This window comes from Staurois parvus, unplaced genomic scaffold (assembly GCF_062004578.1).
Source record: "Staurois parvus isolate SC_StPar_1 unplaced genomic scaffold, SC_StPar_1.0 ptg000154l, whole genome shotgun sequence".
Taxonomy (NCBI): Eukaryota; Metazoa; Chordata; class Amphibia; order Anura; family Ranidae; genus Staurois; species Staurois parvus.
In genome coordinates this window covers 7,730,001-7,742,915 of record NW_028317950.1, presented here as the reverse complement: position 1 = coordinate 7,742,915, position 12,915 = coordinate 7,730,001, and the positions used below count along the sequence as shown (strand labels likewise).

Genomic DNA, 12,915 nt, shown 5'->3' with positions numbered 1-12,915 from the left:
TGAACCAATGACCCTATTTAGAACCTGTTAAAGGGCCAGGAGGCTGCAGTGGGAAGGGGTTAAAGGCAAACGAAACGATGATTTCAGTTTGTGGTGCCCGGATGCAGTTTACTTCCACCTTAATAGAGGGGAAAACTTTTTATTGGAAAAGTTTTTGTTAGTTTCTACACGCTACAAATGTATGAAGGACTGTTGCTGCAGCACCCTGACAGTCCACTCATATACAATACATTGAGGGGAGAGGCTCTCTGTGTGTAATCAAAGGGAATCAGCTGTCAGTGCTAACACAAGGCATGACCAGCTGTCACACTGACAGAGATGCCCACTAGCGATACAGTCGTCTACGTAGCCCAGCTATTAACAGAAAACACTAGTATAAAGGCTGTCTTGGATCATAGACTCGTAGACAAGACGACCACCTTTTCATCACATGTACCCACTATTTCACGTAGCTGCCATCGTATCGTAGCCCATCGTCCTACAATACTCAATGTCAAGGTTTAAGAAAAATGGCCGCCAGGAGTGGAGACAAGTCGCTCTCGGCCTCTTGCGGCTGCCAACAAACTGAAGGTGAACGTCAGTGCTTTTCCCGCCTCTTTGGTGAGCCTAATGAAATGGCGCGCAATTTCACGGGCCCACCCCTCCGGCGACGTCAGGCCCACTGCGGCCAATCTGAGGCTGGCCATGCTGCCCGCGCCGGGGCTCAGGGGCCAATCAGAATAAAGACTGCTCTAGGGGGCGCAGAGACTGTCCCGCGCAACATGGCGGAGAATTTAAACGCCGTTCCTGGTGAGTGTTCCGGAGAGGGTGTGAGTTGGGGGGGAGGTGCGGGGTTTGGGGTGCTCTGAGGGAGGGGAAGGGAGGCGGTGACGACTGGTTGCAGGAAGTGGGGTGCTGAGGGTTCCATTCCTCCCCGGCAGTTCCTGGTCTCCAGGTTGTGCATTTTCCGGGCTCAGCTGTGACGTGTTCAGGGCTGCTGGAGGAGTTCTCTTGCCCTTCTAGTGGAGAGCGATGGTGCTTGTATAGGGGCCCTGTCATTGCCTCATCGGGGTACACACTGTGCTCCCATAGTCCTCTCTGGAGGCTGCTCCTTACTATGCTCCTGTTTATATTCCTCGGACCCTTCCTGGAGCTCCGGGACCATATGTCTGCCCCTGTCCCGGTGCCCTTCTCTCTCATGCTGGGTCTCGGGAGCTCCTGGAGGGGATTGTAGGGATTATGTTTCACATAATCAGCGGAGAGATGTATTCCACAACTCCTCCTGGCATAATCCTATGTCCTGGGCCTTGCTCCCATGGGGAGGACCAAAGTGTGTGCCTGTGGAGGGAATGCTCAGGTGTTCCATGCAGGTAGTCACTTTGATGTCCATTGAGATGCAGCGGCTGCAGGGACACAAACTGCTGACAGCCCTGTGGGCGCAGGTCTGAGCGGTGTCTGTGTAGCCGCTGTGTCCCAATTGACATCAGTGGGACACCTGAGCATCCCTGTGAAGGTAAACACAGCCCTATACAGGCATATTCTTCATGTAGAAGGCTGGTCTAAACCTGCCTAAGCTGAAAGCGGAGTTCCACTCACACTGTCAAAACATAAGTCAACAGCTACAAAAACTGCAGCTGCTGACTTTTAAAAAACAGCCACTTACCTGTCCCGCGGTGCCACAGCCAGTTTCACCGGCTGTCCTGTATTCCAGGCGCCAGCATCTTCAGTGTGGGCACCCGGCTGTCACAGCTTCACAGACAGGTGTCTACTGCGCATGCGTGAGTAGTGCTGCGCTTCCTGAATGGCCCCGTTGCCTTCTTGGACCTGTCACGTGTTCCACAAGACTACAGGGAGGGACTTTAACTTACAATTGCGCGGTCATGCAACCCTGTACCCAAATGACGTTTGTCCTTATTTTGTTTTTGTTTTTTTTTCCCCCACAAATAAAGCTTTCTTTCAGTGGTATTTGATCGCCTGTGCAGTTTTTATCTTTTGCGCTATAAACAAGACCGACAATTTTGAAAAAAAAGATTTATTTTTGTCTTTTTGTTATAAAACATGTCCAGTAAAAAAATTGAAAAATAAATCCAAAATGTATTCTGCGACATGTCTTTGCTTAAAAAAACAAAAACAAACCCAATATGTTGATGTGGAAGTTATATAGTCTACAAATGGTGGAAAAAAAAAAAAAAGAAAATACGGTATATATATACCGTATTTTCCGGCGTATAAGACGACCCCCTACTTTTCCTGTTAAAATGTAGTGTTTAGGCTATACTCGCTGTATAAGACTACCCCTCTTCCAATGCAAAACAGTGGGAGGAATAGTGCCCCATCATTGGTGTCAGTGGGAGGAATAGTACCCCATCATTGGTATCAGTGGGGGGAATAGTGTCCCATCATTGGTATTAGTGGGAGGAATAGTGCCCCATCATTGGTGTCAGTGGGAGGAATAGTGTCCCATCATTGGTATCAGTGGGAGGAATAGTGCCCCATCATTGGTGTCAGTGGGAGGAATAGTGTCCCATCATTGGTATCAGTGGGAGGAATAGTGTCCCATCATTGGTATCAGTGGGAGGAATAGTGCCCCATCATTGGTGTCAGTGGGAGGAATAGTGTCCCATCATTGGTATCAGTGGGAGGAATAGTGCCCCATCATTGGTGTCAGTGGGAGGAATAGTGCCCCTTCATTGGTGTCAGTGGGAGGAATAGTGCCCCATCATTGGTGTCAGTGGGAAGAACCGTGCCCCATCGTCGCTGTCGGTGGGGGATGGAACAGTGCCCCATCGTCGGTGTCAGTGGGGATGGAACAGTGCCCCATCGTCGGTGTCAGTGGGGGATGGAACAGTGCCCCATCGTCGGTGTCAGTGGGGGATGGAACAGTGCCCCATCGTCGGTGTCAGTGGGGGATGGAACAGTGCCCCATCGTCGGTGTCAGTGGGGGATGGAACAGTGCCCCATCGTCGGTGTCAGTGGGGGATGGAACAGTGCCCCATCGTCGGTGTCAGTGGGGGATGGAACAGTGCCCCATCGTCGGTGTCAGTGGGGGATGGAACAGTGCCCCATCGTCGGTGTCAGTGGGGGATGGAACAGTGCCCCATCGTCGGTGTCAGTGGGGGATGGAACAGTGCCCCATCGTCGGTGTCAGTGGGGGATGGAACAGTGCCCCATCGTCGGTGTCAGTGGGGGATGGAACAGTGCCCCATCGTCGGTGTCAGTGGGGGATGGAACAGTGCCCCATCGTCGGTGTCAGTGGGGGATGGAACAGTGCCCCATCGTCGGTGTCAGTGGGGGATGGAACAGTGCCCCATCGTCGGTGTCAGTGGGGGATGGAACAGTGCCCCATCGTCGGTGTCAGTGGGGGATGGAACAGTGCCCCATCGTCGGTGTCAGTGGGGGATGGAACAGTGCCCCATCGTCGGTGTCAGTGGGGGATGGAACAGTGCCCCATCGTCGGTGTCAGTGGGGGATGGAACAGTGCCCCATCGTCGGTGTCAGTGGGGGATGGAACAGTGCCCCATCGTCGGTGTCAGTGGGGGATGGAACAGTGCCCCATCGTCGGTGTCAGTGGGGGATGGAACAGTGCCCCATCGTCGGTGTCAGTGGGGGATGGAACAGTGCCCCATCGTCGGTGTCAGTGGGGGATGGAACAGTGCCCCATCGTCGGTGTCAGTGGGGATGGAACAGTGCCCCATCGTCGGTGTCAGTGGGGGATGGAACAGTGCCCCATCGTCGGTGTCAGTGGGGGATGGAACAGTGCCCCATCGTCGGTGTCAGTGGGGGATGGAACAGTGCCCCATCGTCGGTGTCAGTGGGGGATGGAACAGTGCCCCATCGTCGGTGTCAGTGGGGGATGGAACAGTGCCCCATCGTCGGTGTCAGTGGGGGATGGAACAGTGCCCCATCGTCGGTGTCAGTGGGGGATGGAACAGTGCCCCATCGTCGGTGTCAGTGGGGGATGGAACAGTGCCCCATCGTCGGTGTCAGTGGGGGATGGAACAGTGCCCCATCGTCGGTGTCAGTGGGGGATGGAACAGTGCCCCATCGTCGGTGTCAGTGGGGGATGGAACAGTGCCCCATCGTCGGTGTCAGTGGGGGATGGAACAGTGCCCCATCGTCGGTGTCAGTGGGGGATGGAACAGTGCCCCATCGTCGGTGTCAGTGGGGGATGGAACAGTGCCCCATCGTCGGTGTCAGTGGGGGATGGAACAGTGCCCCATCGTCGGTGTCAGTGGGGGATGGAACAGTGCCCCATCGTCGGTGTCAGTGGGGGATGGAACAGTGCCCCATCGTCGGTGTCAGTGGGGGATGGAACAGTGCCCCATCGTCGGTGTCAGTGGGGGATGGAACAGTGCCCCATCGTCGGTGTCAGTGGGGGATGGAACAGTGCCCCATCGTCGGTGTCAGTGGGGGATGGAACAGTGCCCCATCGTCGGTGTCAGTGGGGGATGGAACAGTGCCCCATCGTCGGTGTCAGTGGGGGGGGAGAGGAAAAGTGCCCCATCGTCGGTGTCAGTGGGGGGGAGAGGAACAGTGCCCCATCGTCGGTGTCAGTGGGGGGGGAGAGGAAAAGTGCCCCATCGTCGGTGTCAGTGGGGGGGAGAGGAAAAGTGCCCCATCGTCGGTGTCAGTGGGGGGGAGAGGAAAAGTGCCCCATCGTCGGTGTCAGTGGGGGGGGAGAGGAAAAGTGCCCCATCGTCGGTGTCAGTGGGGGGGGAGAGGAAAAGTGCCCCATCGTCGGTGTCAGTGGGGGGGGAGAGGAAAAGTGCCCCATCGTCGGTGTCAGTGGGGGGGGAGAGGAAAAGTGCCCCATCGTCGGTGTCAGTGGGGGGGGAGAGGAAAAGTGCCCCATCGTCGGTGTCAGTGGGGGGGAGAGGAAAAGTGCCCCATCGTCGGTGTCAGTGGGGGGGGAGAGGAAAAGTGCCCCATCGTCGGTGTCAGTGGGGGGGGAGAGGAAAAGTGCCCCATCGTCGGTGTCAGTGGGGGGGGAGAGGAAAAGTGCCCCATCGTCGGTGTCAGTGGGGGGGGAGAGGAAAAGTGCCCCATCGTCGGTGTCAGTGGGGGGGGAGAGGAAAAGTGCCCCATCGTCGGTGTCAGTGGGGGGGGAGAGGAAAAGTGCCCCATCGTCGGTGTCAGTGGGGGGGGAGAGGAAAAGTGCCCCATCGTCGGTGTCAGTGGGGGGGAGAGGAAAAGTGCCCCATCGTCGGTGTCAGTGGGGGGGGAGAGGAAAAGTGCCCCATCGTCGGTGTCAGTGGGGGGGGAGAGGAAAAGTGCCCCATCGTCGGTGTCAGTGGGGGGGGAGAGGAAAAGTGCCCCATCGTCGGTGTCAGTGGGGGGGGAGAGGAAAAGTGCCCCATCGTCTGTGTCAGTGGGGGGGGAGAGGAAAAGTGCCCCATCGTCGGTGTCAGTGGGGGGGGAGAGGAAAAGTGCCCCATCGTCGGTGTCAGTGGGGGGGGGGGGGGAGGAAAAGGGCGCCGCCTCGCCCCCCTAAAAAGTGTCAGCATGCCGTATACCGGCGTATAAGATGACCCCTGACTTTTGAGAAGATTTTCAAGGGGTAAAAAGTCGTCTTATACGACGGAAAATACTGTGTGTGTGTGTGTGTGTGTAATTTCATATTTTTTAAAATTATTATTATTGCTAGTAATGGCGGCAATCGTCAGCTTATAGTGGGACTGCAAAGGGCATTCTGACACTGGGGAGGGGCAACTGACTTTGTGTCACTGTCATCCCCAGTGACACTAATACAGTGATCTGTACTACTAAAAAGCGCTGACACTGTACTAATGGCACTGAGCAGGAAGGGGTTAACATGTGGGGCGATCAAAGGGTTAACTGTGTGCTGTTACACTACTTGGGCTGTGTGTGCACGCTTCACTGGCCGGGACCTGGTGATTGACAGCCAAGGCTGTGAATGGCGGAGCGAGTAGGCCACACGTGCCCCTCCCCCCCCCCCCCCCCCCCCACCTGGAACTGCAAAATCACGTGTGTGTGTGTGTGTGTATGTATGTGTATATATATATTTAATAATAGTATGTAATTTTGTACACCCATGCCGCCCTGCAGCAGTATTCCTGCTATAGGGTGGGGCGGAGGCGCTTAAAGTGGTGGTCAAGGCAGGAGGTTTACCTTACTTCAGGGCTTGACAATTTTGCTTTAAATCTAGGAATCCAGCTAAAGAAGATAGGAGCCAGTGGTTTTTTTGTTTTTTTTTTCTTTACATAGCGTGGGTTGTCAGTGCCCGGGACAAGGCAACTTTTGAGTGACAAGCGGCACATGATGCAATTTGCCGCGTGACTATCATGGCAAAACTGCACCACATTTTAGATGCCATTGAAAATAAAAACATCTGAACCTGCGTTCTGTGATCGTATTGATTCTGCTGCAATCCTAAACCACCCAAGTGTGAATGGAGCTGCCCTGGTTCACACATATGCGATTCTGGATGTGTTTTCAGACTCTGAGATTCACATGACAGGCTAGATATTGTGTTCCTATTAAGGTGGTTCACACAGATGCGATCCACACTCATTGCGGTTTAAGTGCCATTAGAAAAAGGATTCTGTGCGAGTTTGTAGCTGTGTGTTCCAGACTCGCACATGCAGAGGGAAGTGTTCACATAGGATTGCTATTGACAGGAATTCTGCATTGACGTCAATCAGGCATTTATGCATTGAAGCCAATGGGAGGCAGTGTGTGAACCTAGACACCAGGATGCAATTTCTAGTTGAGCTGGCGCCTGGGATTTGTTGAGCCCTGTCTTACTCCATTTTATGCTGTAAGGCAGGGCTTAAAATTTCAAGTCCTGAGCTACTAGCCAGGCCTTAAGAGTTACTTGCCACCAGTTGCCCCACCCAACCTCTACCCTGCTACACCCCTAATTCTGCCCCTAAACACGCCCTCGTAAATTATTTAATGAAATGACACTGTCAAATGTTACCCACATTACATCAGGGTCCCCAGAGTCCTCCCACATTACATCAGGGCCTCCAATGTCCCCCTAAACACTCCATCATACTTAGACCATGCACCGCATACAACCATAACCCCCCATAATCTTTCACTCACAAAACCATAACTCTACCAAGCATATCCTACCTACTATCCAACCCAGCAATACCTCAAATGCCCCATACTCTACCACCCATAATAACTATATAATCCTGAACCTGACCAACTACCCATACATGTAGGTTTACATTCAGACACATGTACGTACACAGACACCTGAACACACACACACAGAAACATGTACACCCATGCACAGAGACACATGTACACATACATACATACAGACATACATGTGTATGTATGCGCATTTCTGTGTATGTATGTACATGTACACACAAATACACACACAGCCCTATAAAAAGTTGCAGTACTTCGTTACCTTTACTCACAGAGCCAGGTACTGCACTCTAGGGGGAGGCAGAGAGCACAGCACACACTCCTTCCTTTGCTTTCACTTTGCTCAACTATTGAGCAGTCTGACGGCTTCCAGTGCGAGTGACCGATCCGGCCCTGAGTTCCGAGCCTGCTCAGCAAGACGGCACTGGGGACACACTCGCCTCCACCATAATTTCCACTCGCCATTGCGAGCTGGCGAGTGGAAATTTCAAGGCCTGCTGTAAGGTATGGTTGCACCGATTCGAGTATAGGTGCCGATACTAAGCATTTGCACGAGTACTTGTACTCGTGCAAATGCTCTGATGCTTAAAACCGATAACTTTTTGTGTGATTTGAGCCAATACAAAATGAATGGGCTCAAATTGCACTGCAAAGAATTGCATGTGATTATGTCGGTACTCATACTTGCTCTGAAAAAACTGGTATCTGTGTATTCCTACTGCAAGGTAAAAAAAAAAAACTGCATGCAGCCTCCCCCACAGACCCCCAAATACCCGATCTCGATCCAGCAATGTGCACGAGAGCTGATTGGCTCATATACTGCCAATCAGAGGCAGTGAGAAGGTAAGGGGGTGACACCATGCCCGCTCTGTGTGTCTTATGGACGTAGGGCAGGGCTCAGAAGTGAGCATGCACAAATGCCCCCAAAGCAAGTGGCTTGCTTTGGGGGCACTGGTCAAGGGGGGGTGGAGCCAGGACAAGGACGATCAGGGCTGATGTGTGCAAAACCATTACACAGAGCAGGAAAGTATGTCATGATTGATATTATATTAGAAAAAAAACTAAACAACTTTAAATCTGCTCCCACTCCCATTCTAAACCCTATACGATCTATCTTGTAAAGGAAAGATCTTTTTACTTGCCTAATCTAGTGGCAGTGTGGTCATGTGATCATCTCCCAGCACAGGCTTCAGGGGTGAGGAGGGATGACTGACAACAGATGCCCCATAATAAGCCTATTGGTAATGTCACTGCCTAGGCTCTGCAGCCATTTCTGCTCTCCTCTCCCCCTTAAAGTGGAGTTCCACTCAACCTATCAAAAAATAAAAGTCAGCAGCTACAAAAACTGTAGCTGCTGACTTTTAAAAAAAAAAAACAAAACAGCCATTTACCTGTCCCTCGGTGTGTCCCCCGCAGCCCGTTTAACCGCCCATCCTGTATTCCAGGAGGCTGGCATCTTCAGTGTGGGCTTGCGGCTTCACAGCCGGGTACCCACTGCGCATGCACGAGTAGTGCTGTGCTTCGTGAATGGTCCTGTAGTCTTCTGGGACCTGTCACGTGTCCCAAAAGACTACAGGGAGGACATGTTCTGATCGCTTAGGCAATCGGACCGGAAGTGGGAGCGGGTACCTGTCAAATTCAGGTACCCGCTCCCCAAAGCTGCCAATCCTTAATGGGGAGCAGTCCTTAAAGTGGAACTTCCCCTTTTGGGTGGAGCTCCGCGTTAAGCTGGCTGATGGGAGATCACATGACTGGACAGGAGTGTCCTTACATTAGGTAAATAATACAGGTCTTTTCTTTACAGGGGAGCTAGTATAGATCTTACAATGGAGGTGGGAGCAGGCTTAAATAGTTTTAGACCATCCTTCTACTTTAAGGCCTGTTTCACACAGGCTTCAGCTTGTATAAGGGCAATATGAACAGCTTTTACAAAGCATTTGCAGAGCTTTCAACAAGCTTTTAAAGTCCCATTCAGCTCCAGTTTGTAAATGCTGAACACAGATCCTAATGGGAGTGCTGATTGTCACTTTAAACAAGCTGCTAGGAGGTTTCACCACTACTTAAAGCTTTTTGAAAGCCTGCTAGCAGCCTGTTTAAAGTGACAATCGGCACTCCCGTTAAAATCTGTATGTAACCTTTCCAAACAGGAGCTGTAGGATGCTTTAAAGGCTTGGAGAAAGCTGCTGAGAGCTTTGCCAAAGCTTACTGTTCACATTGATTATTATACAAATTGAACCTGAAAAGAAGAGGATCGGGGCTTCTCTGTGCAAGACCATTGTTTGTTTGTTTTTTTTAAACACTGAATGTTTGTCACTTTAAGGTAAAAAAATGTTTAGGCTTTAGAAGCACTTTGTTTTACCTAGCTATACCTACATAAGGGGCCAGCAAGAAGTGACCTAGCAAGACTTCATTCCCAAGCGTTTTTGTGTTCCGGGAGGCAGAGGTACAGCATGTAGCCAGTCAGAGTACAATAGGCTGAAATACGCTGCAGCTGAACAATCTACTGAGTGGTACTTGTGTTTAAGACCACATGTGTTTAGGGATGTATGCCCAGGATGCAGAGAACCTGTGTATGTCAGCGTGCTAGACTTTGGGGCTGGACATGAAAAAGTCGGGCTTGGAGTTAAGGATTATTCACATGGAGAGTAAAAAAACACTGATGTGCACAGCATATAGTTTTGTTCATGCAGCACTATAGTAGTCATTGAACCTATACACACCACTGCATCACATGTAGCCACACGCAAAAGTAGAACACAGCTGTGTCCAGGGCCACACAGATAGGCAGGGTTTACGCTTGTACACACGAACATATAAACACCCATACTCCTAAACCATTAACCATTTGCCCAACCACCATAGTAAGTATACTGCGGTGGGCGGCATGTACAGGCACAGTCGCGTACATATACCTTTTCTGGTTTAGGAGCGTGCCCCTCCTGTGAACACAGCAAATTAATTACTGGTAATGGGTATCATGTGATCGCTATTGGTCACAACCCAGGCTATGCCACTGCAGGTGTAAGCAATTTTTAGCAGCTTAAAGTCACGCAAAACGCATAAACTCATCAAAAATGCAATACTTGTGTTTTTAGTGCAGTTCCATTGAGGTCTATTAACCTCCTTAGTATTCCCGAGTGTAGCTCGGGGTAAAATGTCAGTACCAAAAGCGGTAACCCCGAGCTACACTCGGGCTTACCATGCGGCGCTGCGTAGGGATTCCCTGCAGAGCTTACCTTGTCCTGCGCTCCCGCGATGTGTCCCCTGCAGCGTCCCCGGCCATCTCCTCCGGCCGATGCCGGCATCCGGCTTCTGTGTTCTGGTCCCTGTGACGTCGGGACGTACGGGCGCCGGCGGCGGGAAATTTGAAAATTTAAAAAAAATTCATTTTTTTCCAAACAAATTTTACATAGTAAAACATTGCTGTTTCAACCCATTTCACATACGTTTTGTCCCTAGTGCTCTGTCCTGTGCCCTGCCTGCATTTTGTCTGTTCTTTCTGCCTGGAATCTTAGAAAAGTCCATGGCGTCCAAAAAGCGTCCCTTTAGGTCAAAAGCGGGTTTAGACCAGCTAGAGAACAGCGATAGTAAATGAGAACCACTTGCAGAATTGAGTGATGATTTGTGGGGAAATTCGTCATCAGACACTGAAAACGATTTTGCGACTTTGCTCAGCGATGTGCGAACTTGGTGCTATATTTCAAATTTCAGTGTTTTTGGTTTGATTATATTATTGAATTAAATGTATTATATTATTTTTTATGATTTATTATATTATAATTTATGATTTCGTGTTTCAAATTTTATCCTACCCGGGATGTTTAATAGACTCTCGTTCGGACAGATTTCAGTGAGTTATTCCTAAAAATTACAGCCGAAAATAAAACACCATATTTCCATGCAAAATAATGGTACCGCTTTCAGCACCAAAAATCTGAAATAATCATACCGCTAGGGAGGTTAAACGCCATCTCCTGTGGGGAAAAAGGCCCCTGACTTTCAACAATCTGCATCGGGTCAAAACGCATAGATGTGAACTAGATCCATAGGAATCAGTCTTACACTGTAGTGCTTTTCTGCAGACTGGAACACTCCCTGAAATCCGCATAAACATGCACCTAGGGTCAAAGCAACTTTGCAAGCCCTGCTCTGGCCATTCTGCTGCGCCATTTCACCACATTAGCTTCCTTTTTATTTTTATCCAGAAAAGAGTTTTCTGTCTCACTGTCAGATTTCATGGACAGAATGTCTGGCCTTATCAAAGCCATTTGTAGCAAGGGTCACAGTTGTACTCCTTCGATCTTCCGTCCTAGATTGGTCCTTAATTTTGCCCTTTTGCCAGACCTGTTGTGTAAAGAAAAGGTGGCACTGAGAATTTTTTCTCTTCTGGGAACCTAGATCAGCAAGACAGTCTTGTAGTGGAGATTTCATCCACATTTAAAGGATAAGTTCACCTTTTAACCAAAAATAATAAATGCACAATTTTTTTGCAGATAAAAAAAGTGCTTACTGTATTTTTCGCCGTATAAGACGCACCTGACTATAAGACGCACCTAGGTTTTAGAGGCAGAAAACAGGAAAAAAAATTCTGAACTAATGGACTGCAGACACAGCACAGGGATGAGCAGAGACTGCGGACAGCACAGGGATGAGCAGAGACTGCGGACAGCACAGGGATGAGCAGAGACTGCGGACAGCACAGGGATGAGCAGAGACTGCGGACAGCACAGGGATGAGCAGAGACTGCGGACAGCACAGGGATGAGCAGAGACTGCGGACAGCACAGATGACTGCTGACCTTTGGGGAAGTGGGGAGCGGGTACCTGAATTTGACAGGTACCCGCTCTTACTTCCGCAGAGTTTTTGTTTGATCTTACCTGTTCCTTGATCCAGCCGCGCGCTGTCTTCCCGGCTTCTGTAATGGCGCTCGGCATGACAGCCGGGTGCCCAGTGCGCATGAGCGAGAAGCACTTGCGCTTTGTGATTGGTCCGGCGGCTTCTGGGATCTGTCATGTGTCCCAGGTACCGCCTTACCATTCACAAAGCGCACCGCTTCTCGCGCATGCGCACTGGGCACCCGGCTGTCATGCCCAGTGCCCACGCTACAGAAGCCGGAAGACAGCACGCCGCTGGATAGAGGAACAGGTAAGGTCCATCTGCAGAGCTGAGCGGCCGGCCTGGTATTCTGACACGGCCGCAGTGGAAATACCGGACCGGCCGCTCCATATTCGCCTTATAAGACACACTGACATTTCCCCCCCAGTTTTGGGGAAGAAAAAGTGCGTCTTATACGGCGAAAACTACGGTATTTTTTTGTTTCTGGGGCCTCTAAAGCATTGTAGCAGCGATCAGCAGATTGCGGGTGCCATACAGGTATCCTGCAGACCTATCAGTGTATCTGTTTCAAGCAGATACTGACAAGAAGACTTATGCTTGCCATACATTATACAATTTTCTCTAGAAAATTGCTTAAGATTTACCAAAAACCATATAATATGAGGTCAAACCTAAATAACACTTTCAATTGTATCCAATTAAGAAAGCCCTTGCACTACATAGTTGAAGGTAAATCTAAAGGAAATTGGGCAGAAATTGAACAGAAAATTGTATAGTGTATGGCCAGCCTTGTTGAACTATAAAAGCGCTGTGGTAGTTCGAGAACTACAAGCAGACAGCTGCAAAGGCTGTTGGAACTTGTAGTGTTCTCATTCACAAATTGCTGCGAATGAGTAACGTGGCCGAGTGGGCAGAGCCCTGCTTGCATTTAAAAAAAAAAAAAAAAAAATTGTGACCACTAGTAGGAGTGAA

The 12,915-nt window shown here is 50.3% G+C and overlaps 1 protein-coding gene across 1 annotated transcript in view; it reads left to right on the top strand.

Annotated features, from left to right (window-relative positions):
- The first annotated feature begins 623 nt into the window (after positions 1–623).
- The window catches only part of SUV39H1 (SUV39H1 histone lysine methyltransferase), a 37,799-nt gene continuing 25,507 nt past the window's right edge, over positions 624–12,915 (top strand). Inside the window, exon 1 of the mRNA XM_089675006.1 lies at positions 624–789. Coding sequence (XP_089531132.1) covers positions 762–789 — 28 coding nt within the window. The 5' untranslated portion in view covers positions 624–761. The remainder of the gene's footprint in view (positions 790–12,915) is intronic.